Genomic DNA, 23,819 nt, shown 5'->3' with positions numbered 1-23,819 from the left:
CACCCTTGACCACCTCCTTATTTAAAATAATACTAATAATTAACATTCAAAAACCCTGACCTTCCATATACCATATTTTTCAAGTATAAGCAACATCTTTCTACCCCAAAAAAGAGGCTGAAAATTTGAGTGCATCCAGTCCTAACAAGGTGCTAACTCTCTTCCCAGCGCTTCTTAGCTTGCAGGCTTGTTTTCATTGCTACTCCCTTGGAAAAAGGCTTTTTTTTTTAGCCTTAAGGTGTTGCTAACTATCTTCCTGGCTTAAGACAGTGCTTCCTCCCCTAGCAAGAAGTAAACATTTTGTGTGCCCCCAGCTCTCTGATCTGGCCCCCAGTGGAGTTTTAGTGTTAATATTTATTATTTTACTTATTACAGTGGTACCTCTGCCTACAAACGCCTCTACTTATGAATAACTTTTCTAGATAAGAACCTGGTGTTCAAGATTTTTTTGTCTCTTCTCAAGAACCATTTTCCACTTACAAACGCGAGACTCCGAAACTGTAACCGGAAAAGGCAGGGAGAAGCCTCCGTGGGGCCTCTCTAGGGATCTTCTGGGAGGAAATGGGGCTGGAAAAGGCGGGGAGAAGCCTCCGTGGGGCCTATCTTGGAATCTCCTGAGAGGAAACAGGGCCTCCACCCTCCCTGTGGTTTCCCCAATCGCATGCATTATTTATTGTTGTTGTTGTTGTTGTTGTTATTATTATTATTATTATTAATTGGATTTGTATGCCGCCACTCTCCGTAGACTTATTTGCTTTTACATTGATTCCTATGGGGAAAATGGCTTCTTCTTACAAACTTTTCTACTTAAGAACCTGGTCACGGAACGAATTAAGTTCGTAAGTAGAGGTACCACTGTAAGTGGAAATGAAGAATGCATTAAAGTTATCACTGCCTTGCCCTTAATCCATAAAACAAGCTTTTTTCTTCTTGGCTAAAGTTCAGCTCTTATCTGGATCACCCTAGCAATGTTTTAAGTCAACATATCTCAACCTTGGCAGCTTGGAAGGCGTAGAACCCGAACTCCTAGAATTCTGAAATTGTAATCCACACATCTTGAAAGTTGCCAAGGTTGAGAAACACTGTTTTCAGTGACTTTACCATGTAGGCAGATAATATTTGGACATTTTGTTTTGTTTCCCCCCCCCCCTTCCTTTCCCATCCCTTGTTTCTTAGCGATGTCCTTAATTCGCCTCTGGTTTCTTTTCTATCCTTTCTAGGTCTTCTTAGCGGGCAGATGTCCCCTACCAACATTAAGCTAGAAAAACTTGATTCTCAGCAAGTACTACAGCTGTGTCTCCGGTACCAGGACCACCTCCACCAGTGCGCAGAAGCTGTGGCCTTTGACCAGAACGCGTTAGTCAAACGGATTAAAGAGGTGCGGCCATGTTGGATTTGGAGAAGGGGGGTGTGGGTCTCCAGTAGTTACAGCTATGAAGTCCCGAACGATACGAGGAAGTGAAATCTTGTGCGAAGATGCTCATGCACGAGAGAGATTTCCCCAATTTTAGGCATTTTTTTGCTTCCTGTGCATGCATCTCCCTTCCTCCTTTCCCTCCTTCCTTCCTTCCTTCCCTCCCTCCCTCTTCTTTCCCTTCTCTTCCTTCACCGTCTCATATTCCTTCCTTCCCTCCCTCCCTCTCTCCTTTCTTCTCTCCCTCTTCTTTCCCTTCTCTTCCTTCACCTTCTCACATTCCTTCCTTCCCTCCCTCTCTCCTTTCTTCTCTCCCTCTTCTTTCCCTTCTCTTCCTTCACCTTCTCACTTTCCTTCCCTCCCTCTTCTTTCCCTTCTCTTCCTTCACCTTCTCATATTCCCCCCTCCCTCCCTTCCTCCCTCTCTCCTTTCTTCTCTCCCTCTTCTTTCCCTTCTCTTCCTTCACCTTCTCATATTCCTCCCTCCTTCCCTCTCTCCTTCCTTCCCTCTCTCCTTCCTTCCTTCCTTCCCTCCCTCCCGCCCTCCCGCCCTCCCTCCCTCCCTCCCTTCCTTCCTCGTACTTTTGCTAAATATTCTTCCATTTGGTGCCTGCGAGCCAAGTTGTACTGACCTGTCTCTCTTTATAGGGAGGGGGGGAGAAATAAATCCTCCACCAGCTCAGTGGGTAAACGTGATTAATGTAAATAAACAAAAAGTCCAAGCCTACAAAAATAAACATGAAATGCAGTTTATACAAACTTTCTAAGTTTGAAACACAAGTAATTCACGACAGGTTCACTCATATAAACTGAGCTAGATTTCTAAAGTCGGCAAGAAGGTGCATTGTATGAGTGTTTGTGGGGTGGGGGGGTGGGAGAACACTAAGACGGGAACGGAGACAGTTCTTGATAAATTGCGTACTTGGGGAGCAAAACAAGGATTAGTCATCCTGATGTGCTGGAATAAACCCAGCATTGGCTTTAATGATAAATGATCACTATATATAACAGCTTTCCAGCTGTGTCTGCATCTAGGATTTCTGGGGATGACTCATGTGCTGTTATTATCGGAAGCCGAGGAGCTGGAAAATTATAGGCTTATAATACTAGGGTATAGAAAATATATAATGTCTCTCTATACTCTATCCAATTTTCTCTTGGAAAATTGCTTCCTATTTTTTTCTCAGAACCCACCTCTCCCAGAGTTCATGAAGAGCAATGTATCGGGCTAGAGCAATGCTTCTCAAATAGTGGCACGCCCCCTGGGTGGGGGCACAGACTAAGGCCGGGGGGGGGCACGTGCCCCCAAGGGAACATGTTTTCTTTTGCCGCGAGGAGTAGGGTTTTTTTGTACCAAACAATAGCACAACAGCACAGAGCAGGAGATATGAAGTGTAGATAACAAACCCTTAAGAGACACCATGGAAAAATATTTAACAGGGATGAAAAGAAAGGAGGAGAGGGACGGAGATGATGAGACAAATGTAAATCTCCTGAAAACTAAGACGAAGAAGTATGACGAAAAGTATGTAGCGCTTGGCTTCACTGTGACTATGGTGGGAGATGAGGAAAGACCGGTATGTTTGCTGTATCTAAAAATGTTGGCAGAGGACAACATGAAGCCAAATAAATTAGGGTGTCACTTAAACACATTACACCCCATGATAAGCTGCTTGGGTTTTTCCAGCAAAAACGTGTTGAATATTGCAAACAATCGACCTGGCGGAGAGTTGAGGGCACGCATAATGTTTACTCCTCTTCCTAGGGGGGGTGTAACAGAAAATAATTGAGAAGCACTGGGCTAGAGTAAGAGGGGAGGTTTATCTTTTTGGACGATAATTGAACTTCCAGAGACCACATGTGACCACATGCCCTCATCACCTTGAGGCTCGACTACTGTAATGCTCTCTACATGGGGCTACCTTTGAAAAATGTTCGGAAACTTCAGATCGTGCAGAATGCAGCTGTGAGAGCAATCATGGGCTTCCCTAGGTATGCCCATGTTTCACCAACACTCCGTAGTCTACATTGGTTGCCGATCAGTTTCTGGTCACAATTCAAAGTGTTGGTTATGACCTATAAAGCCCTTCATGGCATCGGACCAGAATACCTCCGGGACCGCCTTCTGCCGCATGAATCCCAGCGACAAGTTAGGTCCCACAGAGTTGGCCTTCTCCAGGTCCTGTCAACTAAACAATGTTATCTGGCAGGGCCCAGGGGAAGAGCCTTCTCTGTGGCGGCCCCAACCCTCTGGAACCAGCTCCCCCCAGAGATTAGGATTGCCCCCACCCTCCTTGCCTTTCGTAAACTTCTTAAGACCCACCTCTGCCATCAGGCATGGGGGAATTGAGACATATTCCCCAGGCCTATATAATTTGTGTATGGTATGTTGTGTGTGTGTTTTTTAATTATGGGTTTTTTAGTTTTTTAAATATTAGATTTGTATTTTACATTGTGTTCATTATTGCTGTGAGCAGCCCCGAGTCTATGGAGCGGGGCGGCATACAAATTTAATAAATAAGTAAGTAAGTAAGTAAGTAAGTAAATATATATATATATATAGGCTCGTGTTTCGCCTTTCCCAGGCTCCAAAGGCTTCCCTGGAGCCTGGGGAGGGTAAAAACATCCTCCCCCATCCCCCCCGGAGGCTCCCTGGAAGCCAAAAACGCCCTCCCAGAGCATCTGTGCGAGCCAAAAATCAGCTGGATGGTAAGCACATGCATGTTGGAGCTGAGCTAGGGCAACGGCTCATGTGCCAGCAGATATGGTTCCATGTACCACCTGTGGCACCCATGCTATAAGTTCACCATCACTGCTTTATAGAGTTGCTAAATTGGGTAGTACTACTAGATACTAGAAATAACTATATATATGTGCATATAAAGAACACTACTGAAGCTGAATACAAAAAGATATTGACAAAATTGAATGGGTCCAAAGACGGGCTACAAGAATGGTGAAAGGTCTTAAGCATAAAACGTATCAGGAAAGACTTCATGAACTCAATCTGTATAGTCTGGAGGACAGAAGGAAAAGGGGGGACACGATCGAAACATTTAAATATGTTAAAGGGTTAAATAAGGTCCAGGAGGGAAGTGTTTTTAATAGGAAAGTGAACACAAGAACAAGGGGACACAATCTGAAGTTACGGTAGTTGGGGGAAAGATCAAAAGCAACATGAGAAAATATTATTTTACTGAAAGAGTAGTAGATCCTTGGAACAAACTTCCAGCAGACGTGGTAGATAAATCCACAGTAACTGAATTTAAACATGCCTGGGATAAACATAGATCCATCCTAAGATAAAATACAGGAAATAGTATAAGGGCAGACTAGATGGACCATGAGGTCTTTTTCTGCCGTCAGACTTCTATGTTTCTATGTTTTATATGTTGTTTGTTTTTCTTGTTTTTCATTCTTTCTTTCTTTTTGTATGTTTTGTTTGTTTAATTTTTCTCTTTTCTTTCTATTTTTATATGTAGAAACTTAATAAAGATTTTTTTAAAAAAGAAATGTGATCTAGTGGACTTTGCACACGAGACAGATGGTTTTGTTGGCAATCATAAGTCCTCTGCTCATTGGAGGCTGGTTGATGGTTCAGGAGAGCAAGGTATGACTTCATAAGGTTTGGTGGTGAGATTGTTTGCTGACTGCCACAATTTTAAACAGTAGAAGCAGGATTCGGGTCTGCTGTGAGTTTGTTATAAATGTCAAACAACTGAACCTCTGGATGGGATTTGTATTTTTGAAAGGGCTTTAAGATAAACGAGAGATGATAGATCATTAGCTTTCTCTGTTTCCAGCTCTTCTGGGAGAATCCGTTTGGGAAGACTAATACAGATTGGATCAGATTGTATATACACTGCTCAAAAAAAATAAAGGGAACACTTAAAAAACAGAATATACAGTGATCCCTCTATTATCACGAGGGTTCCGTTCCAAGACCCCTCGCGATAATCGATTTTTCGCGATGTAGGGTTGCGGAAGTAAAAACACCATCTGCGCATGCGCACCCTTTTTTTCTATGGCCGCGCATGCGTAGATGGTGGAGTTTGCGTTCCCCGCCGCCCACGCAAAGGGGAAACCCCGATTCGGCTCCTTGCTGCTGCTGCGCTACCGAGCAGATCAGCTGCTGGGCGGCCGAAGGAACCTTCCCTGGGTCTTCCGCCTCTTGCTGGCGGGCGGGCGAGCGGCGGGCATCAGCGAGGAGCCGGGGTTTCCCCTTTGCGTGGGCGGCCGGGAAGACCCAGGTTGGGGGTTCGGGGGGGTGCTGGGAAGCCCCCCAGGCCGGCTGCAACCTTTTAAAACAGCCGCGCCGCTTCCCAGCTGAGTCCCGAAGCCAAACGCGGAAGTGGTTTTTTTTTTAATTAATATTTTTTTTAAAATCGCAATATAGCGTTTCGCGAAGATCGAGATCGCGAAACTCGAGGGATCACTGTAACTCCAAGTCGATCAAACTTTTGTGAAATCAAACTGTCCACTTAGGAAGCAACACTGATTGACAGTCAATTCTAATCTCTGGGGGGAATTGGTTCCAAAGAGCCGGGGCCACCACAGAGAAGGTTCTTCCCCTGGGTCCCGCCAAACGACACTGTTTCGTTGACGGGACCCGGAGAAGGCCCACTCTGTGGGACCTGACTGGTCGCTGGGATTCGTGCAGCAGAATTATGGGTGTGGGCACTCGGGCATGTGCGATAGCATGCGAGCAAACTCTTTCGGCACCCGAGGGGAAAAAGCTTCGCCATCCCTGCCTTAAACCATGAAATGACTTAGTCAAACCTTAGTCCAAATAGCCAAGCGCTATTTCTGTTGTTGTTTATTTTTGCAGATGGACCATTCGGTAGAAGCCCTGTACACTTTAATGCAGGAGCGTCAGAAAAGGTACGCGAAGTATGCCGAGCAGATCCAGAAGGTCAACGAGATGTCCGCCATCCTCCGCCGCGTTCAGATGGGCATTGACCTAACTGTCCCACTGATGGAGAGGCTGAACGGCTTGCTGCCCGAGAACGAGCGGCTGGAACCTTTTTGTATGAAGCCGGACAGGGAGCTCAAGTTATAGCTTCCGTCCGGCTGTCTACTCTCAGGCTTGACTGCAGGACCTTGCTTTGAAGCTCCAGGCTCTGGGTGAGTAGAAGACCCTCCAAGGACGGATAGAGAGTGCAGCTGCTTAGGAGGGCATGAATTTGGCTACTTTCACAGGTTTTGACCGCTTGCTTACCACTATTGTCACCAAGCAGAGTGGGTTTTTTTTAAAAATCAAGCTGAGATCTCTGTCTTTCCTTCCATCTAACTGTGATTTTTAACTTTTTATTACTTGGACACCGTTTGACCTTCAGGGACAAGTTGGTGTCCAAGGTGGGTGCTTTAAAACCATTGTTGAGGGCACAGGGTCAGTATCTACAGCATCTGGGGCAAAACTCTTCGATCTCCCTGTGCTTTGCAAATGTTAGCTTCCCCAGCCTTCTCTGGCCTTTTAAGCAACAATTGCCAGTGGTGGCCAAATGGACTTTCAGGAGTCTTTGTTCATCGACTGCCATCATATTGAGTAATTCCTAATAAAGGTCTATTTTAAAAACTCCCACTGGTTTCCCGTATGACATTCTTTTTCCTTTTTTTCATTGGGTTGAAGAGTCTAATTACCGTATTTTTCAGAGTATAAGACAGACCTCAGTTTTGGGGGAGGAAAATAAGGGGAAAAAATCTGCTTACCAGGTATTTATCTGCCCCCAGGCTTCTCCCTGCCTTTTCCAGCCCTGTTTCCTCCCAGGAGATTCCTAGAGAGGCCCCACGGAGGCTTCACCCTGCCTTTTCCGGCCCTGTTTCCTCCCAGGAGATTCCTAGAGAGGCCCCACAGAGGCTTCTCCCCTCATTTTCCAGCCATTTCCCCACAGGAGATTCCTAGAGAGGCCCCACAGAGGCTTCACCCCGCCTTTTTCGGCCCTGTTTCTTCCCAGGAGATTCCTAGAGAGGCCCCACAGAGGCTTCTCTCTGCCTTTTCCGGTTACGGTTTTGGAGGCTTGCGTTTGTAAGTGGAAAATGGTTCATGAACACCCGGTTCTTATCTGGAAAAGTTCGTAAGTAGAGGTGTTTGTAGGTAGAGGTACCACTGTTTTTAAAATTGACATGTTTTAGTCATACCTTAGTGCAGGGGTCTCCAACCTTGGCAACTTGAAGACTTCTGGACTTCAACTCCCAGAATTCCTCAGGGAATTAATTTGAGATCTTAAATACAGACTAGGGAACATAGGAACGTATTTAAGTAATTTCTTGAAAATTCTGCAGAAGATGCTCTGGGTACAAGAGGTATTTTCCTTTGTTGATAATACACGATTTTCATCATTTGTCTTATTTTTTTGGCTTGAATTTCCTTCTCTGAACGGTGTGTGATCATTACTTGACATATTTATTAATAAACATGCAAAATATAGATAACCTGATACCGCATCTGCCTCCTTTCTTCTGGGTGGTCTCTGCTTTCGTGCTGCAAGAGAACGGCTTTGCCGAGACGGTCCAGGGCTTGGCAGTCTTTTAGCCTTGTTTCCCATTACCGCACACCACCACCACCCGACTTTTCACTCATAAACTAGTGTTTCCTTAGTGAACTGGACCCTGAGTTGCTGTGTCCTGTCTAGAGATGCTAAGAGGTATTTCCACAGTTGGGTAAGCACAGATTATTTACCCACGAAATCATTCTGAACAAATGATGACTTATGTGATTTGTAATAAATGTGGAGAGCAGTGGTAGAAACATAGAAACATAGAAGACTGACAGCAGAAAAAGACCTCATGGTCCATCTAGTCTGCCCTTATACTATTTCCTGTATTTTATCTTAGGATGGATATATGTTTATCCCAGGCATGTTTTAATTTAATTACTGTGGATTTACCAACCATGTCTGCTGGAAGTTTGTTCCAAGGATCTACTACTCTTTCAGTGAAATAATATTTCCTCACGTTGCTTTTGATCTTTCCCCCAACTAACTTCAGATTGTGTCCCCTTGTTCCCCTTGGTACCATAGCAGATGGATCTGTTTATGGTTGTACATTACTTAGAAGTAAGGGGTGGCATACAAATCCAATAAATAAATAAAATAAATAAATAAATAAAATATGGAGATAATCCAGACCAAATATTTGAATGTGGAAGTAGTGGAAATGCTTAAAGAGTTTTGTGCTGTAATAAAATATGGATGTGAATTACTTTACCCTCATCACCTCGAGGTTCGATTACTGCAACGCTCTCTACATGGGGCAACCTTTGAAAAGTGTTCGGAAACTTCAGATCGTGCAGAATTTCATTTATTTCATTTCATTTATTGGATTTATATGCCGCCCCTCTCCGAAAACTCGGGGCGGCATATAAATGAATACGGCCGCGAGAGCTATCATGGCGATTCCTAGATTCGCCCACTTTTCTACAACACTCCGTGGCCTGCACTGGCTGCTGATCGGTTTCCGGTCACAATTCAAAGTGTTGGTAATGAGATAAAATTTTTTTTTACAGTTTTTACATCAATAGTAAAAAAATGGATGCTTAAAAACAGGGGAGAAAAAAATGAGAGCTGCTGCTGATGCAATTCTTCGACAGTATTCTCGTCCCCACTGTGTATCTGATTTATTGTTTTATTTTGTTATTGTGTTTAAATTCTGCCCTATGGTATTCTCTGTTCCTCTGTAAATGTGTCCCAGGCCCTCCTGCTGCATGGATTTTTGAAGGAACAAAAGCAGAATTATCTCCTCTCCGAGAACAAACACCACAAGAGAAACTTTGCACTAGGGTGTTTCGTCTTTTGTGTGTTTGTGTGTGTGTGTATGTAGAACAGCAGAGAACCACTGACAGTTATTTCTTATTTCTTCTACATTTTGAGTGGCACATTTTAAAGTTCAAGGTGCTAAATTATTATATTTTGCTATTATTATTATATTATTAAAAACACTCCCCTCCTGAACCTTATTTTGCAGCTTTACCCAAGTCGCTTTCGAACTGTGAAACGATGCAAAGCCAACCCCCCCCCCCAAAAAAAACAACAACACCAAGCCTAGTGGCCACAATTCATAGAAACATAGAAGTATAGAAGACTGATGGCAGAAAAAGACCTCATGGTCCATCTAGTCTGCCTTTATACTATTTCCTGTATTTTATCTTACAATGGATACATGTTTATCCCAGGCATGTTTAAATTCAGTTACTGTGGATTTACCAACCACGTCTGCTGGAAGTTTGTTCCAAGGATCTACTACTCTTTCAGTAAAATAATATTTTCTCACGTTGCTTTTGATCTTTCCCCCAACTAATTTCAGATTGTGTCCCCTTGTTCTTGTGTTCACTTTCCTATTAAAAACACTTCCCTCCTGAACCTTATTTAACCCTTTAACCTATTTAAATGTTTCGATCACGTCCCCCCTTTTCCTTCTGTCCTCCAGACTAGACAGATTGAGTTCAATTAAGTCTTTCCTGATACGTTTTATGCTTAAGACCTTCCACCATTCTTGTGTCCCGTCTTTGGACCCGTTCAATTTTGTCAATATCTTTTTGTAGGTGAGGTGTCCAGAACTGAACACAGTATTCCAACTGTGGTCTCACCAGCGCTCTATATAGTGGGATCACAATCTCCCTCTTCCTGCTTGTTATACCTCTAGCTATGCAGCCAAGCATCCTACTTGCTTTTCCTACCACCCAACCACACTGCTCACCCATTTTGAGACTGTCAGAAATCACTACCCCTAAATCCTTCTCTTCTGAAGTTTTTGCTAACACAGAACTGCCAATGCAATACTCAGATTCAATTCCCAGACACTCCACCTGGATGAATGAGAATTTTTCGTAAGACGTGTTTCTTGGGGAAAAATACGGCACCGAAGAGCACAAACTCTGTTTTTCAGTCACTTTTCAATCAAAACTTTAGCAGAAACAAACACCAAGTCCGCTTAACAAAGGCTGATTCGTAAAAGACATTAAGGATGTGAAACTTTTGTGTCACTGCTTCATTTGTTAAGGGGAATTTAGGAAAATAGTTGCATATTTATTTTTATTTTATTACTTTTTGCCTTAAGGTGGTGAGAACATGGAAGGCAAGAAAAAGAGCCGATTGTCTATATTGCAAAAATTAAATTTTTACCATTTAATCTCTCTGGAATACAGTCACGAGGCCCCTGCGGGTGCGAGTGCACACACAAAAGCCACAAACGCACGCACACACATGCACGCCACACGCAGTCAGTTTTGTTAATTTTGTCCATACCGTAGCCGAACAGTATTCTGAATTTTTCAGATTTACAGGGAATTGTTTTATAGAAAATTGGAAAAGGAGGAATGGGGGGAAAAACAAAACAAAAAAAACCCAAATCATCGACCAGAGTCAAGATACTTCAATAATCTCCATGCTGCCCGAAAAGCTAGATTGGCTTCCCATTTTCCCAAGTTCCTCTCGGGACCTGTTCTCTGACATGAGACTTTCCCCAAATTCCATCTGGCAACTCCTCCGCTTGAACTGCTTCTCGAAAGAGCTCTCCTCGTGCCAGCTGCGCCGCGAGTTGCCCCGCTCCCCGTGTTTTTCTCTCCTGCGCACCCCGTACGTTTGCTCGCACCCCGTGGGCAGCTGGCTGCAGCTGAAGGCCGAATAGGCGGCGCTCCTCCCGTAGATGGCGGAAGCGGAATAAATATGGGAGGGGTCGGCGGTGAAGTACCAGCCGCCGGTTAGGGAAGCCGCGGAGGTTTGCGGAGACAAGATGTCCGAATGCCAGCCTTTGAGACCCAGCCCAGCGGCAGACTTGGCCAGATGCTGCTGACTGGCCGAAAGGCCGAAGAGGAAGTTGGTTCTGTAATTATCTTCCATGCTTCCGCTTCGATGCAACGGGAACAGGGAGGACCTCTGCGCGGGGCAAGTCGTCCTCCCCAAATGCTGCCGCTTGCTCTGGCTCTCCGGCTGCCAGCTCTGGCGGGGCTTCTCCGGCAGCTTAACGTGTTCCTTATTGGGGCTGCCCTCGGGTGTCTGTTCCGAAACTTCCTGCACAGGAGAGAACTGGCATAATTTGCTGCCCGCTTCCAACGTGGACGAATGCTTGTAGAACTCCAGCGTGTCTTCTAAGGAAGGGTACCCGGCTCCGGGAGCGGTAAGGCAAGTGTTGCCGGCGGCGCAAGAGACCGATTTGATATCCAAGGAAAACGACCGCTTCAACCTGTTGCTGTCTTCAACTTTATCGGAGGAGGCGTTTAACCCAGTTCGGCTTGGCACCTCTGCAGGGGGTGGGAGAGCGGGAGCTGGCGGGCTCCCCAGATCCAAGGCTTTTGGCTCCACGTTCTCTGAGGTAGAAGAAGCACAGAGCTGGGAGGGCGCCCACAGGGCTCCAGCCCCTGCTCCGTGGTTGCTGCCGTTTTCCAAATGCAAAAGCTTGAGTTTGCTTACAAGTCCGCTCGTCCCTCCTCCCGGGTTCTTGATCTTCTTTTCAAAGTCCAGAAGTTGACCGAGAAAGTTGAAGTTGGGAGAAATGGTGGGCCTCTTCTCTTTCACAAACCTAAAATGGAATTTCAAAAGGAAAAAAAGGGGAAATCAGCCAACTGACGTTGAACTCAAGGCTCGAATAACACATATAAAATATTCGCTGAGGTCGGCTCGGCTGTAAAGCATTAATTTCCAAGGTAATGTAAGGTCACCCGTTGTGCAAAGTGCCACACACCCCTCTTGGCTGGGAGCAAAGTCACCTTTGACTGACCACATATGTTCTGCTCCCTTAAATAAAGATCTGGCAATTCCACGTAGGGCTCTCTGATCTGGTCACATGGCAATCCTTTTCTGAAATCACTCTTTTCTGAATCCTTTAGCACAGGGATAGGCAAAGATGGCTCTTCTGTGACTTGTGGACTTCAACTCCCAGAATTCCTGAAACAATCATGCTAGCTCAGGAATTCTGGGAGTTGAAGTCCACATGTCATAGAAGAGCCAACTTTGCCAACCCCTGATTTTGCATATACTAAGTTGATCATCTATCTACTATTATCTGTATCTATCCATCTTTCTCTATTGTCTATATCTCAATGAATCTATATTTATCTATATCTATTGTCTATTATTGTCTATCATCTATTCCTGCCTGCCTGTCTGTGTTTGTCTATTATCTAATTATATCTGTCTGTCTCTATACAGTATATAAATCTACGAAAACACACACACACACACACACACACACACACACACACACATATATATAACATGTTTTTTTGCTGAATTTGAAAATTAAGGGAGACTAGGATAGATCTATTTCGGCCTTATTTTGGCCTCATCATATATATAGTCTATTATCTATAGTCTGTCCTCTATATCTAAATATATCTATCATCTATTATCTGTCGATATCATCTATCGATCAGTCTAATTATATCTATCATCTATCTTCTTTCTATCTATTTATTCCTACCTTCCCACATACCTAAATCCATTCATCCTTTTCTATTGGTGTGTGCATTGGGAAATACCACATATTATTATAGCATGACATTATGATTTTACAAACTTTTTGTGCACTCCAGTGACCCAAGAAGGATGGGGAACTACTGCAAAAAAGGGAAACCCAGTCCCTGGATTCTAAAAATCGGGTCTGCCGTAAGTAGCCTCTAAGCCACTGGTTATCAGTCAAAGGCTACCCTGTTTTCCCCAAAATAAGACCTCCTCCTGATATAAAGCCCAATCAGGCTTTTGAGTACATGGCAATAAGGCCAAGCACTTATTTCAGAGTTCCAAAAAATGTAAGACAGGGTCTTATTTTCAGGGAAACGCGATACCTATTCAGGCACAATAAATAATAACAGTAAAGTAGATAAATCAGAGATGCGTTCCATTAGATCAGTGGTGCTCAACCTGGGGGTCGGGATCCCTTTGGGGGTTGAACGACCATTTCACAAGAGTCACCTAAGACCACGGGAAAAGACAAATTTAGGAACTAAAGCTCCTATTCTGGCACCTTGGAACATATTTTTACAATCCGACCAATCAGGCGTTTACAGTGGGCGTGTCCCTCTGACCTTTTTGCCAATCAGCTTCAAGCTCTGTTGGGAGAATTGGCGCTAGACTTATGGTTGGGGGTCACTACAACATGAGGAACTGTATTAAGGGCTCGTGGCATTAGAAAGGTTGAGAACCACTGATCTAGAGGTCCTTAGGAAAGGCAGAGATCCAAGATAATGCCACTCTTAATGAATGAGAAACGGGATCTGACCCCGCCTTGACCCCATGGAAACCATTTTTCCAACCATGATGCTGGAAATAGTCACCGTGTTTTTCAGACTATAAGAAGCACTCAAGTATAAAATGCACCTTTATTTTTGGGGAGGAAAATAAGAAAAAAGCTGATGGTGGGGGGGCAGATGGGCTCCCTGAATATCTTCAGAACTGCAGAAAAAACAATTGCTGCCAACCTGCCTTCCATTGAGGACCTGTATACTGCACAGGTCAAAAAGAGGGCGGAGAAAATATTTACTGACCCCTCACATCCTGGACACAAACTGTTTCAACTCCTACCCTCAAAACGTCGCTACAGAGCACTGCACACCAAGACAACTAGACACAAGAACAGTTTTTTTCCGAACGCCATCACTCTGCTAAACAAATAATTCCCTCAACACTGTCAGACTTTCTACTAAATCTGCACTTCTATTCTACTAGTTTTTCTCATCATTCCTATCACCCTTTTCCTCCCATGTTGACTGTATGACTGTAACTTGTTGCTTGTATCCTAAGATTTTTATTAATATTGCTTCTTCATTGCTTATTTGACCCCTATGACAATCATTAAGTGTTGCACCATATGATTCTTGACAAATGTATATTTTATTTTACGTACGCTGAGAGCATATGCACCAAGACAAATTCCTTGTGTGTCCAATCACACTTGGCCAATAAAAATTTTATTCTATTCTATTCAATCAGCTGTTCCCAGAGGTGAACTTTAGCAACAGGTACCTTGGCTGTGAGCTCTGTGCCTTGCTATTTCAGCCTGTGAAAACTACGTTGTAGCCCCATCCAGCCTCTCAAATAGAGGATTCAGAGGCTGGAAAAATAGTTTCTGAAATTGAGGTTTCATGGGCTTTTTTCAGCCTCTGAAACCTCCATTTGAAAGGCTGGGCGAGGCTACATTCGGTGTATGAGACACACTCAAATTTTCACCCTCTTTTAGAGTGGAGGAAAGGCGCATCTTATACAGTGATACCTTGTCTTACAAACTTAATTGGTTCCGGGACGAGGTTCTTAATGTTTCCCATAGGAATCAATGGAAAAGTGATTAATGTGTGCAAGCCCAAAATTCACCCCTTTTGCCAGCCGAAGCGCCCATTTTTGCACTATTGGGATTCCCTTGAGGCCATGGGAAACCCCACCTCTGGACTTCTGTGTTTTGCGATGCTGCAGGGGAATCCCAGCAGGGGAATCCCAGCATCGCAAAAACACAGAAGTCCGGAGGTGGGGTTTCCCATGGAGGGGAGCCTCAGAGGAATCCCAGCAGCGCAAAAATGGGTGCTTCGCTGGCAACAGAAGTCCGGAGGCGGGGCATCCCAGCGGCGGTGGGTTTGTAAGGTGAAAATAGTTTGTAAGAAGAGGCAAAAAAATCTTAAACCCCAGGTTTGTATGTCGAAAAGTTTGTACGATGAGGCGTTTGTAAGATGAGGTATCACTGTACTCCCAAAAGTACGGTAAATCCCAACCTCCCCAGCTGAGTTTATTTATTTATTTATTTATTATTTAGATTTCTATGCCGCCCCTCTCCGAAGACTCGGGTTTCTTCAGGATGCAAAGAGCTCTTCCCTTTCCTTACCTGTAGGCCTCATCTAAGGACATGTCCATCCTTTTCATTATATAGGCAATGGCAATTGTGGCTGAGCGGGATATTCCGGCTAAACAGTGGACTAAGACACAACCGTTTGAAGCTTTGGCTTTTTCTGTGGCAAGGAAAAAGGAACAAAAAAAAAATCAATTTAATAATTTAATTATAATAATTTATTAGATTTGTATGCCGCCCCTCTCCGCAGACTCGGGGTGGCTCACAACAACAATAATAAAAAATATGACAATGTAACAAATCTAATTTTTTTTAAAAAAAAATCTTAAAAAACTGTCATTTAAAACCATACAACACAAGCATACCCTACATAAAACTATAGTCTGCAGAGAGGGGCGGCATACAAATCTAATAATAAATTATTATTATTATAAGCCTGGGGGAGATATCACAGTATTTATTTATTTATTTATTTATTTTATTTATTTATTTATTAAATTTGTATGCCGCCCCTCTCTGCAGACTCGGGGCGGCTCACAACAGTAACAGAAAACAATACATAATACAAATTCAATAATTAGAAAGCTAAAAACCCATAATTTAAAAAAAAAACATGCACACAACATACCATAAATAAACAGTATAGGCCTCGGGAAGATATTTCAGTTCCCCCATGCCTGACGGCAGAAGTGGGTTTTAAGGAGTTTGCGGAAAGCAAGGAGGGTGGGGGCAGTTCTAATCTCAGGGGGGAGCTGGTTCCAGAGGGTCGGGGCCGCCACAGAGAAGGCTTTTCCCCTGGGACCCGCCAAACGACATTGTTTAGTCGACGGGACCCGGAGAAGGCCAACTCTGTGGGACCTAATTGGTTCCCCCATGCCTGGCGATACAGGTGGGTCTTAAGCAATTTACGAAAGACAAGGAGGGTGGGAGCAGTTCTGATCTCTGGGGGGAGTTGATTCCAGAGGGCCGGGGCCGCCACACAGAAGGCTCTTCCCCTGGGGCCCACCAGACAACATTGTTTAGTCGACAGGACCCAGAGAAGGCAAACTCTATGGGACCTTATCGGCCGCTGGGATTCGTGTGGCAGAAGACAGTTCCGGAGGTATTCTGGTCCGATGCCATGTAGGGCTTTAAAGGTCATAACCAACACTTTGAATAGCGAACGGAAACTGATCGGCAGCCAGTGCAGGCCGCGGAGTGTTGACGAGACGTGGGCATATCTCAAAGGCCATGAGTTTGACACCCCCAGGTGTAGACAGAATCTCCTGTTTATCCATCTATTTGCAGAGTGTGGTACAAAACAAAAATCGAAGTGATTGATGCCCCTATGCTTGTTCTTCTGGAAGACTTCAACAAATTGGCTATTTAAACATCCCTGAGTTAAAATAGCCGAAATTGGAGAAGAAGGAATTTATCAAAAAGTAACTCAGCATTTATGGAAAGCAGACATAAATGGGCAACTCAGGTGTCACTCCACATTCCTGTGTACGCCAATCCTTAATAATTGTGACATGCTTCTCTGCTACTCCAGGAGCATCGGCAGGAGGGAGTTGGAAATTCAAGATGGCAGCTACAACTGCCCAATTCACACCCTTTAAAAAATGAATTGTGACTTTGGTTATGTTCTGCCGGCGTGTTTCAACCGCCCGTAATTACAGGGTAATTAGTCCAGGAAGACACACACCATACGATAAAAGGAAAACCCAAATGTTTTTATAAACAGAAAAGCAGAAAAAACTCCCTTTTTAAATGTCAAAGAGATTTTCTGGTACACACAAGGCACAGGTTAAATGCAGTCCAATTGCTCATCCAATAACTGGGAAATTGTGTCCAATTCTAAAGTCCAGAGAGTCCACACACAATCTTGAACAGCACAAAAACCACGATCTTGACGAAACAATGAATCAGATAAACTGCCATGAGGCTAAAACAACAGGCTGCACTTTTATCTGTAGCACTAATTACCGCAGCCCCACACAACCACAGGTGGCCTCATTTTTTCTTGTAATAATCCTTCAGTTGTTGTCTCCTATGCATCACTCTGCACATGCGTGGATGTGTCATTAATTCTTGTTCAGAATCCAGGGATGATACTGATGATTGATCTCCTCCTGAGCTGTCTGCCAAACTCCCCTCTTCCCTGTCACTCATGCTTCCTTGGTCAGAGGAGGCTTCGTCGGCAGATTCCATCGGGAGCAAAACAGGCCTGCGGCATGTGGATGTTTCCCCCACATCCACCTGCACATTCCTTGGGGCAGGAGCTGGGCCAGAGCTAACCACAACAGCTTATGTAATTGGAATCTTTTGACTTTGGATCCTCCCTGAATGTTTCTGCTGCTGCTCAGGTGGGAGCCCTTTCTCAATACCTAGAAACGTACCCGAAAACAGTGGATGGAAAAGCATTCCTGTGTTGCAGTATAGCAAATTATGTTAGAATAGGATTGTATTAAATCTGGATTTCTAGCATAAAAAATACTCTATTTCTATAAAACCCAGGACAAGGAAGGGCAATAAACTCGCCTAATCTGCATTCCTGGCAGTTACAACAGGGAAACAAACAGGGCTCAGATAAACAGCTCAAATAAACAAAGTTTTCACCACTCCGGACAGGACCTTATAGGACCAAAGGGGGGGAAATTTTCATTGCCTGGAGCACACAAACAGCAGGGCAATTAAGGAAAATTAGCCAGATAAAGGAGAAGCCTTCAGAGAAATTAGGTGTGAATAAACATCTGCTTTTAGGAAGTTCCAAGAAGATTGTTTCTTGATATCTATGGGAAAGGAAGAACTCAAAGATACGTTTGAAGTTGTATGGTTGATGTATCATTTTGACATGTATATGTAATTATACCCCACTTCCTTATGTTCCCAAATAAAAAGGAGCGCATGGCTCTACTCCATGTCACTCCACCCAGAGAGAGAATGTGTCCAGGTTCCTCTGTCTAGGATTCGCTTTCGTGGGTGACCCGACACACGGCTGGGTCGCACTTAGCGTCTTTTGAAGGCATAGCTTTCATTAGGGACTCAGCAGCGTCCACATTCCTGGAATTGTAAAAAAAAAAAAAAAAAATCAGGTTAAAACTGAAACCGTTACCTATGAAGTCAACGGACTTGTCCAGCCAAGGAAAGATTTTCTCACAGAAGCTGTCATTGACCGGCACTCTTAAGAAGTGGGACTCTGGGATGAAGTCAGGTTTGGGACAGGTATTGCTGGCGTTTAACACATAGCCAATCTCATTCTGTTGCATTAGCTCCTGTGAAAAGAAATCATATTTATAAATATCTTTGATTTCCACGTGGTTCATCTCTCTGCGCTCTTAATGGGGAATTCTTCATCCAAGCCACAGTACAGTGGTACCTCTACTTATGAACTTAATTCGTTCCGTGACCAGGTTCTTAAGTAGAAAGGTTTGTAAGAAGAAGCAATTTTTCCCATAGGAATCAATGTAAAAGCAAATAATGTGTGCGATTGGGGAAACCACAGGGAGGGGGGAGGCCCTGTTTCCTCCCAGGAGATTCCTAGAGAGGCCCCACAGAGGCTTCTCCCCACCTTTTCCGGCCCTGTTTACTCCCAGGAGATTCCTAGAGAGGCCCCACGGAGACTTCTCCCCGCCTTTTCTGGTCCTGTTTACTCCCAGGAGATTCCTAGAGAGGCCCCACGGAGGCTTCTCCCTGCCTTTTCCAGTCCTGTTTCCTCCCAGGAGATTCCTAGAGAGGCCCCACAGAGGCTTCTCCTTGCCTTTTCCAGTCCTGTTTCCTCCCAGGAGATTCCTAGAGAGGCCCCACGGAGGCTTCTCCCAGCCTTTTCCGGTTACAGTTTCAGAGGCTCGGGCTTGGAAGTAGAAAATGGTTCTTGAGAAGAGGCAAAAAAATCTTGAACACCGGGTTCTTATCTAGAAAAGTTTGTAAGTAGGTAGATGTACCACTGTACAGTACTTGGACAAACTGTCCCCTTTCTTAAAGCCTTCCAAAAAGACCACCTGGGTTGGGGTCAGATGAACATGGGAAGAGCAAGGGGAGATAATACCTAAAAGCAGGCTGTCAGGTTCCGATAATTTGCACAAAGAAAGCAAAGAACACAGTCCTGGTTCGCAATATTTTTATCTTTGTCACGAATAATTCTGGCACAAACTCCGACAATCTCCATGTGAAAATAGTTAGGGCTAACCAGACCTCTACCATTTAAGCCTCTCCCTGGCCCCGCCCAACCACCCAGGCGTGACTCCACCCCTCACGCAGAAGCTATCAATCTCCTAATGGCTAGGCTATCGGTAAGCAAAGTTGGCTCTTCTGTGACTTGTGGACTTCAACTCCCAGAATTCCTGAGCTAGCATGATCGCCTTAAGAATTCTGGGAGTTGAAGTCCACAAGTCACAGAAGAGCCAACTTTGCCTACCCCTGGGCTAGGCAGAGCTGCTGCGCAGGCGCCCGTCGCTCAGCTGTTTGGCCGCTTCTCAGCTGTGTGGTTATAGATTCAGCAGTGGCAACAGGGTCTGGTCTGTCCTTGCCCATCCGGCCAGTGTCCTTATGTGGTTTCATTGGTCCGGGCAGTATGGGGTTTGGTGTGTGTGTGATCATTCCATCTCCTCTTCCTCTTTCGCTGGCCCGTGGAGAAGAACTGCAATACTGATCCGGCCCTCAAAGAAATCCAGTTTTTAAACCCCGATCTATAATCAAGGATGGCCTCAATTTATGCAGAGTTTAGAGAGCTTAGGAAGCCTTAATAATGTAATGTAATGTAATATAATATAATAATAATGTAATATAATGTAACATAATGTAACATAATGTAATATAACATAATATAATAATAATAATAATAATAATAATAATAATGTAATATAATGTAACATAATGTAACATAATGTAACATAATGTAACATAATGTAACATAACATAATACAGTAATAACAGAGTTGGAAGGGACCTTGGAGGTCTTCTAGTCCAACTCCCTGCTTAGGCAGAGAACCCTACACTACTTCAGACAAATAGTTATCCAACATCTTCAGTTTTGGAGCATTCACAACTTCTGGAGGCAAGCTGTTCCATGGATTAATAGTTCTGTCAGGAATTTTCCTCCTTAGTTCTAAGTTACTTCTCTCCTTGTTTTGTTTCCACCCATTTGTTTCTTGTTCTGCCCTTGCCCTGCCCTGTTTGCTATGGGGCTAAAGTGCCCTGTGATCTACTCCCCCCCCCCCCCAATTCCCATTTCCCACCTACCTTGTTGAGGACGTCTCTTTGGCACCCCAGATATAGGTGGGGAAGGATCCGGGTGGGACCCATGTTGGAAACTGGTAAGCAAGGTTGAGAAATGCAGGACGGCACCAAGATAGATTTTCCTTCGCAAAGGCCAGGGAAACAGTTGGAAAACTCAGCAAATCCACCTGGAAGGAAGGAAGGAAGGAGGGAGGGAGGGAAGGAAAGAAAGAAAGAGAAAGAAAGAGAAAGAAAGAAGGAAAGAAAGAGAAAGGAAGGAAGAGAAAGAAAGGAAGGAAGAGAAAGAAAGGAAGGAAGAGAAAGAAAGAGAAAGAAAGGAAGGAAGAGAAAGAAAGAAAGAAAGGTAAAGAAATTAAGAAAGAGAAAGAAAGAAAGAAAGAGAAAGAAAGAAAGAGAAAGAAAGAAAGGAAGGGAGAAAAAGAAAAAGAAAGAAAGAAAGAGAAAGGAAGGAAGAGAAAGAAAGAGATAGAAAGAAAGGAAGGAAGAGAAAGAAAGAAAGAAAGAGAAAGAAAGAGAAAAAAGAAAGACAGAAAGAAAGAAAGGAAGAAAGAGAAAGAAAGAAAGAAAGAAAGAAAGAAAGAAAGAAAGAAAAAAGAGATGAGGGTTCCAATTTTTTTTCCTTACAAGAACTAAAGTAACAACATTCCTGGTGAAACCATGTACGTCAGGTGAAGAAGGGTGGAACAACTGAACAACATTTCCCCCTCTTTCAGTTTAGTGATACAGTAGGCTTGGATAGGTTCTTATTTTTATTTATTTTATTAGTTCGACTTCTAAGCTGCCCTTCTCCTGGGACTCCGGGGCAGCTTACAACAGATTCTACCATCTACTCTGGTGTGCTACAATCCGGTTTCTCGTGGTTTGCCTAATCAGAGCCCTCCGCAGACTCGGTGTTTGCTCAACAGAGCTGCCACCCAAACTGCAAGCGAATATATTTTACTATTTTACTATGAGTATCTCCTCTATAACCTTCATCATGTATTTTACTATGTGTATATAGATATATACCCACTAAAACCCTCATTGTGTATTGGACAAAATAAATAAATAAATATAAATAAAATAAAATAAAAAACTGGAAGATGACAAAGCCACGGAGAGTCACTGAAGAAACCCCCACCCTAAATGTGCCAAGACGTAAAGGCCAACATTTCAAAATATTTTGGCTGATTTTGCTTACGATGGAAAATCATGGTACTCTAGTTGGCTAGGAGCTATTCCTATCCTCCTCACTAAGTCTACGTCTGCGCCAGCTCAGGAAGCACAAACTGCCCAAGGAGCTACTGATCCAGTTCTACAGAGTTAATCATTGAGTCTGTCATCTGCACCTCCATAACTGTCTGGTTTGGTGCTGCAACCCAACAGGACCGACACAGACTTCAGAGGAGAATCAGAACTGCAGAAAAAACAATTGCTGCCAATCTGCCTTCCATTGAGGACCTGGATACTGTATGAGTCAAAAAGAGGGCGGGGAAAATATTTACTGACCCCTCACATCCTGGACACAAACTGTTTCAACTCCTACCCTCAAAACGTCGCTACAGAGCACTGCACACCAAGACAACTAGACACAAGAACAGTTTTTTCCCCGAACGCCATCACTCTACTAAACAAATAATTCCCTCAACACTGTCAGACTTTCTACTAAATCTGCACTTCTATTTCTACTAGTTTTCTCATCATTCCTGTCATCCTTTTCCTCCCATGTTGACTGTATGACTGTAACTTGTTGCTTGTATCCTAAGATTTTTATTAATATTGATTGTTTCTTCATTGCTTATTTGACCCCTATGACAATCATTAAGTGTTGTACCACATAATTCTTGACAAATGTATCTTTTTCTTTTAGGTATGCTGAGAGCATCTGCACCAAGACAAATTCCTTATGTGTCCAATCACACTTGGCCAATAAAATTCTATTCTATTCTATTCTATTCTATTCTATTCTATTCTACAGAAGTAGCTCCGATAATCACAGAAGCTGCTCGGATATTTTATTTATCTATTTATTTATTAGATTTCTATGCTGCCTTTCTCGAAGCGACTCAGGGCGGCGTACAACATTATAAATGGAACAATAGGTAAAGAAATCTAAATGACTATAAAACTTATACAAACTACTAAAAAGTATTTAAAACCCCATATACAGTCATGGGCATTCATCCAATTCAATCATTCATAACATTGGCCGGAGACAATCTCACCACTCACTTGCCCACCGGTAGAGGTAGGTCTTAAGAGCTTTACGAAAGACCAGGAGGGAGGGGGCAGTACATATCTCCGAAGGGAGTTCGTTCCAGAGGGCTGGGGCCACCACAGAGAAGGCTCTTCCCCTAGGCCCCGCCAGGCGACATTGTCTGGCCAACTGGACCTGGAGAAGGCCAGCTCATTGGGACCTAGCCGGCCGCTGGGATACATGAATAGAATAGTAACCAGTATCATGGTCCCATTATTTCGTGTAATGGTTTCGGGTTTTTTTTAATATAGAAATTATTTTTCACTAAATTACGACCCAACGAAACCACGCAGATTGTGAAGTTTCAAGATTTGAATGTGACTTATGGGAGAGTTGAAATTTGCAGAAGGAAATGCCAAGATTTAAATCACAGCGGATGTCCTGGTCAATTGCACGTTATTGTAGATATCTGATTTTCCATCAAGGAGGTTGTGTTAATGAACATTGCAGCACAGCCGAAAATGTCCGTTTTTGTCAAACAATTTCTTAGCATTTTGTTTAGAAGATGTCTTAACTTGGGAGGTTTAAGAATAACTTCAATTCTCTTTATCGGTTTGCAAAAACAGAGATTTGGGGGTATATTTTACCCCCTTAATCCGTGGTTCTTCAGTTTGTCACTAACCGACTTCCAGCTGTTTTATTTAGCTGGTGGTTTCTGGACATTTCCCCGTGTTAATATAGCGTGCAGCATTTCCAGCGCTGGCTTGTCTAGTTTATTACTTGTGGCTGCAATTCTCGGAGGAGTGTTTCACGAAACCAACTCAAGGCGCCAAAAGCCATTTGTGGTGAAGAAAACTCCAATGGCTTTTGTTTGGCTTTTCAGAAACCCAACACCTCCTGTAACTCTGCACACACAATCGAGTCTTGCGGGCTTTCCAAGTATTTAACGATCTGGCTGTTGAAAATGGGGGAGAAAAACCGGGGAGAGGGTTTCGAAGCCTTGCTCTGATTAACGCCCAAAGTTTTCCTCTGACTAGGGTACGTTCAAGTTCAAGATCCATTGGTTTTCCTTCAAGGAATTCTCTACGGTGCAGAAACGGGCAAAGGTTAGCCCTTAGGAATAGAATAGAATAGACTAGAATTTATTGGCCAAGTGTGATTGGACACACAAGGAATTTGTCTTGGTGCATATGCTCTCAGCGTACGTAAAATAAAATATACATTTGTCAAGAATCATATGGTGCAA

At 43.7% G+C, this 23,819-nt stretch overlaps 2 protein-coding genes across 5 annotated transcripts in view; one reads left to right on the top strand and one right to left on the bottom strand.

Annotated features, from left to right (window-relative positions):
* BORCS5 (BLOC-1 related complex subunit 5) overlaps window positions 1-23,819 on the top strand; it is an 82,166-nt gene that overhangs the window by 40,935 nt on the left and 17,412 nt on the right. Inside the window, exons 3-5 of one of the 3 annotated variants that reach the window (XR_011559442.1) lie at window positions 1,221-1,378; window positions 6,242-6,537; window positions 22,247-22,262. Coding sequence is in view for 1 of the 3 variants with exons in the window: in XM_070755249.1 (XP_070611350.1) it covers window positions 1,221-1,378; window positions 6,242-6,472 (389 nt within the window). In the remaining 2 variants the exon portion in view is untranslated. Of the gene's footprint in view, window positions 1-1,220; window positions 1,379-6,241; window positions 7,851-22,246; window positions 22,263-23,819 lie in introns of those variants that run through there. The other 2 variants (XR_011559441.1, XM_070755249.1) reach the window with 2 other exon arrangements.
* The window catches only part of DUSP16 (dual specificity phosphatase 16), a 78,058-nt gene continuing 64,750 nt past the window's right edge, over window positions 10,512-23,819 (bottom strand). For both annotated transcript variants that reach the window (XM_070755246.1, XM_070755247.1), the window contains exons 4-7: window positions 20,401-20,564; window positions 18,275-18,434; window positions 15,217-15,340; window positions 10,512-11,928 (exon numbers count right to left, since the gene is read on the bottom strand). In XM_070755246.1, coding sequence (XP_070611347.1) covers window positions 10,773-11,928; window positions 15,217-15,340; window positions 18,275-18,434; window positions 20,401-20,564 — 1,604 coding nt within the window. In that variant the 3' untranslated portion in view covers window positions 10,512-10,772. The remainder of the gene's footprint in view (window positions 11,929-15,216; window positions 15,341-18,274; window positions 18,435-20,400; window positions 20,565-23,819) is intronic.

This window comes from Erythrolamprus reginae, chromosome 6, assembly GCF_031021105.1.
Source record: "Erythrolamprus reginae isolate rEryReg1 chromosome 6, rEryReg1.hap1, whole genome shotgun sequence".
In the NCBI taxonomy this organism is placed as follows: domain Eukaryota; kingdom Metazoa; phylum Chordata; class Lepidosauria; order Squamata; family Dipsadidae; genus Erythrolamprus; species Erythrolamprus reginae.
This window is presented reverse-complemented; position numbering and strand designations above follow the sequence as displayed.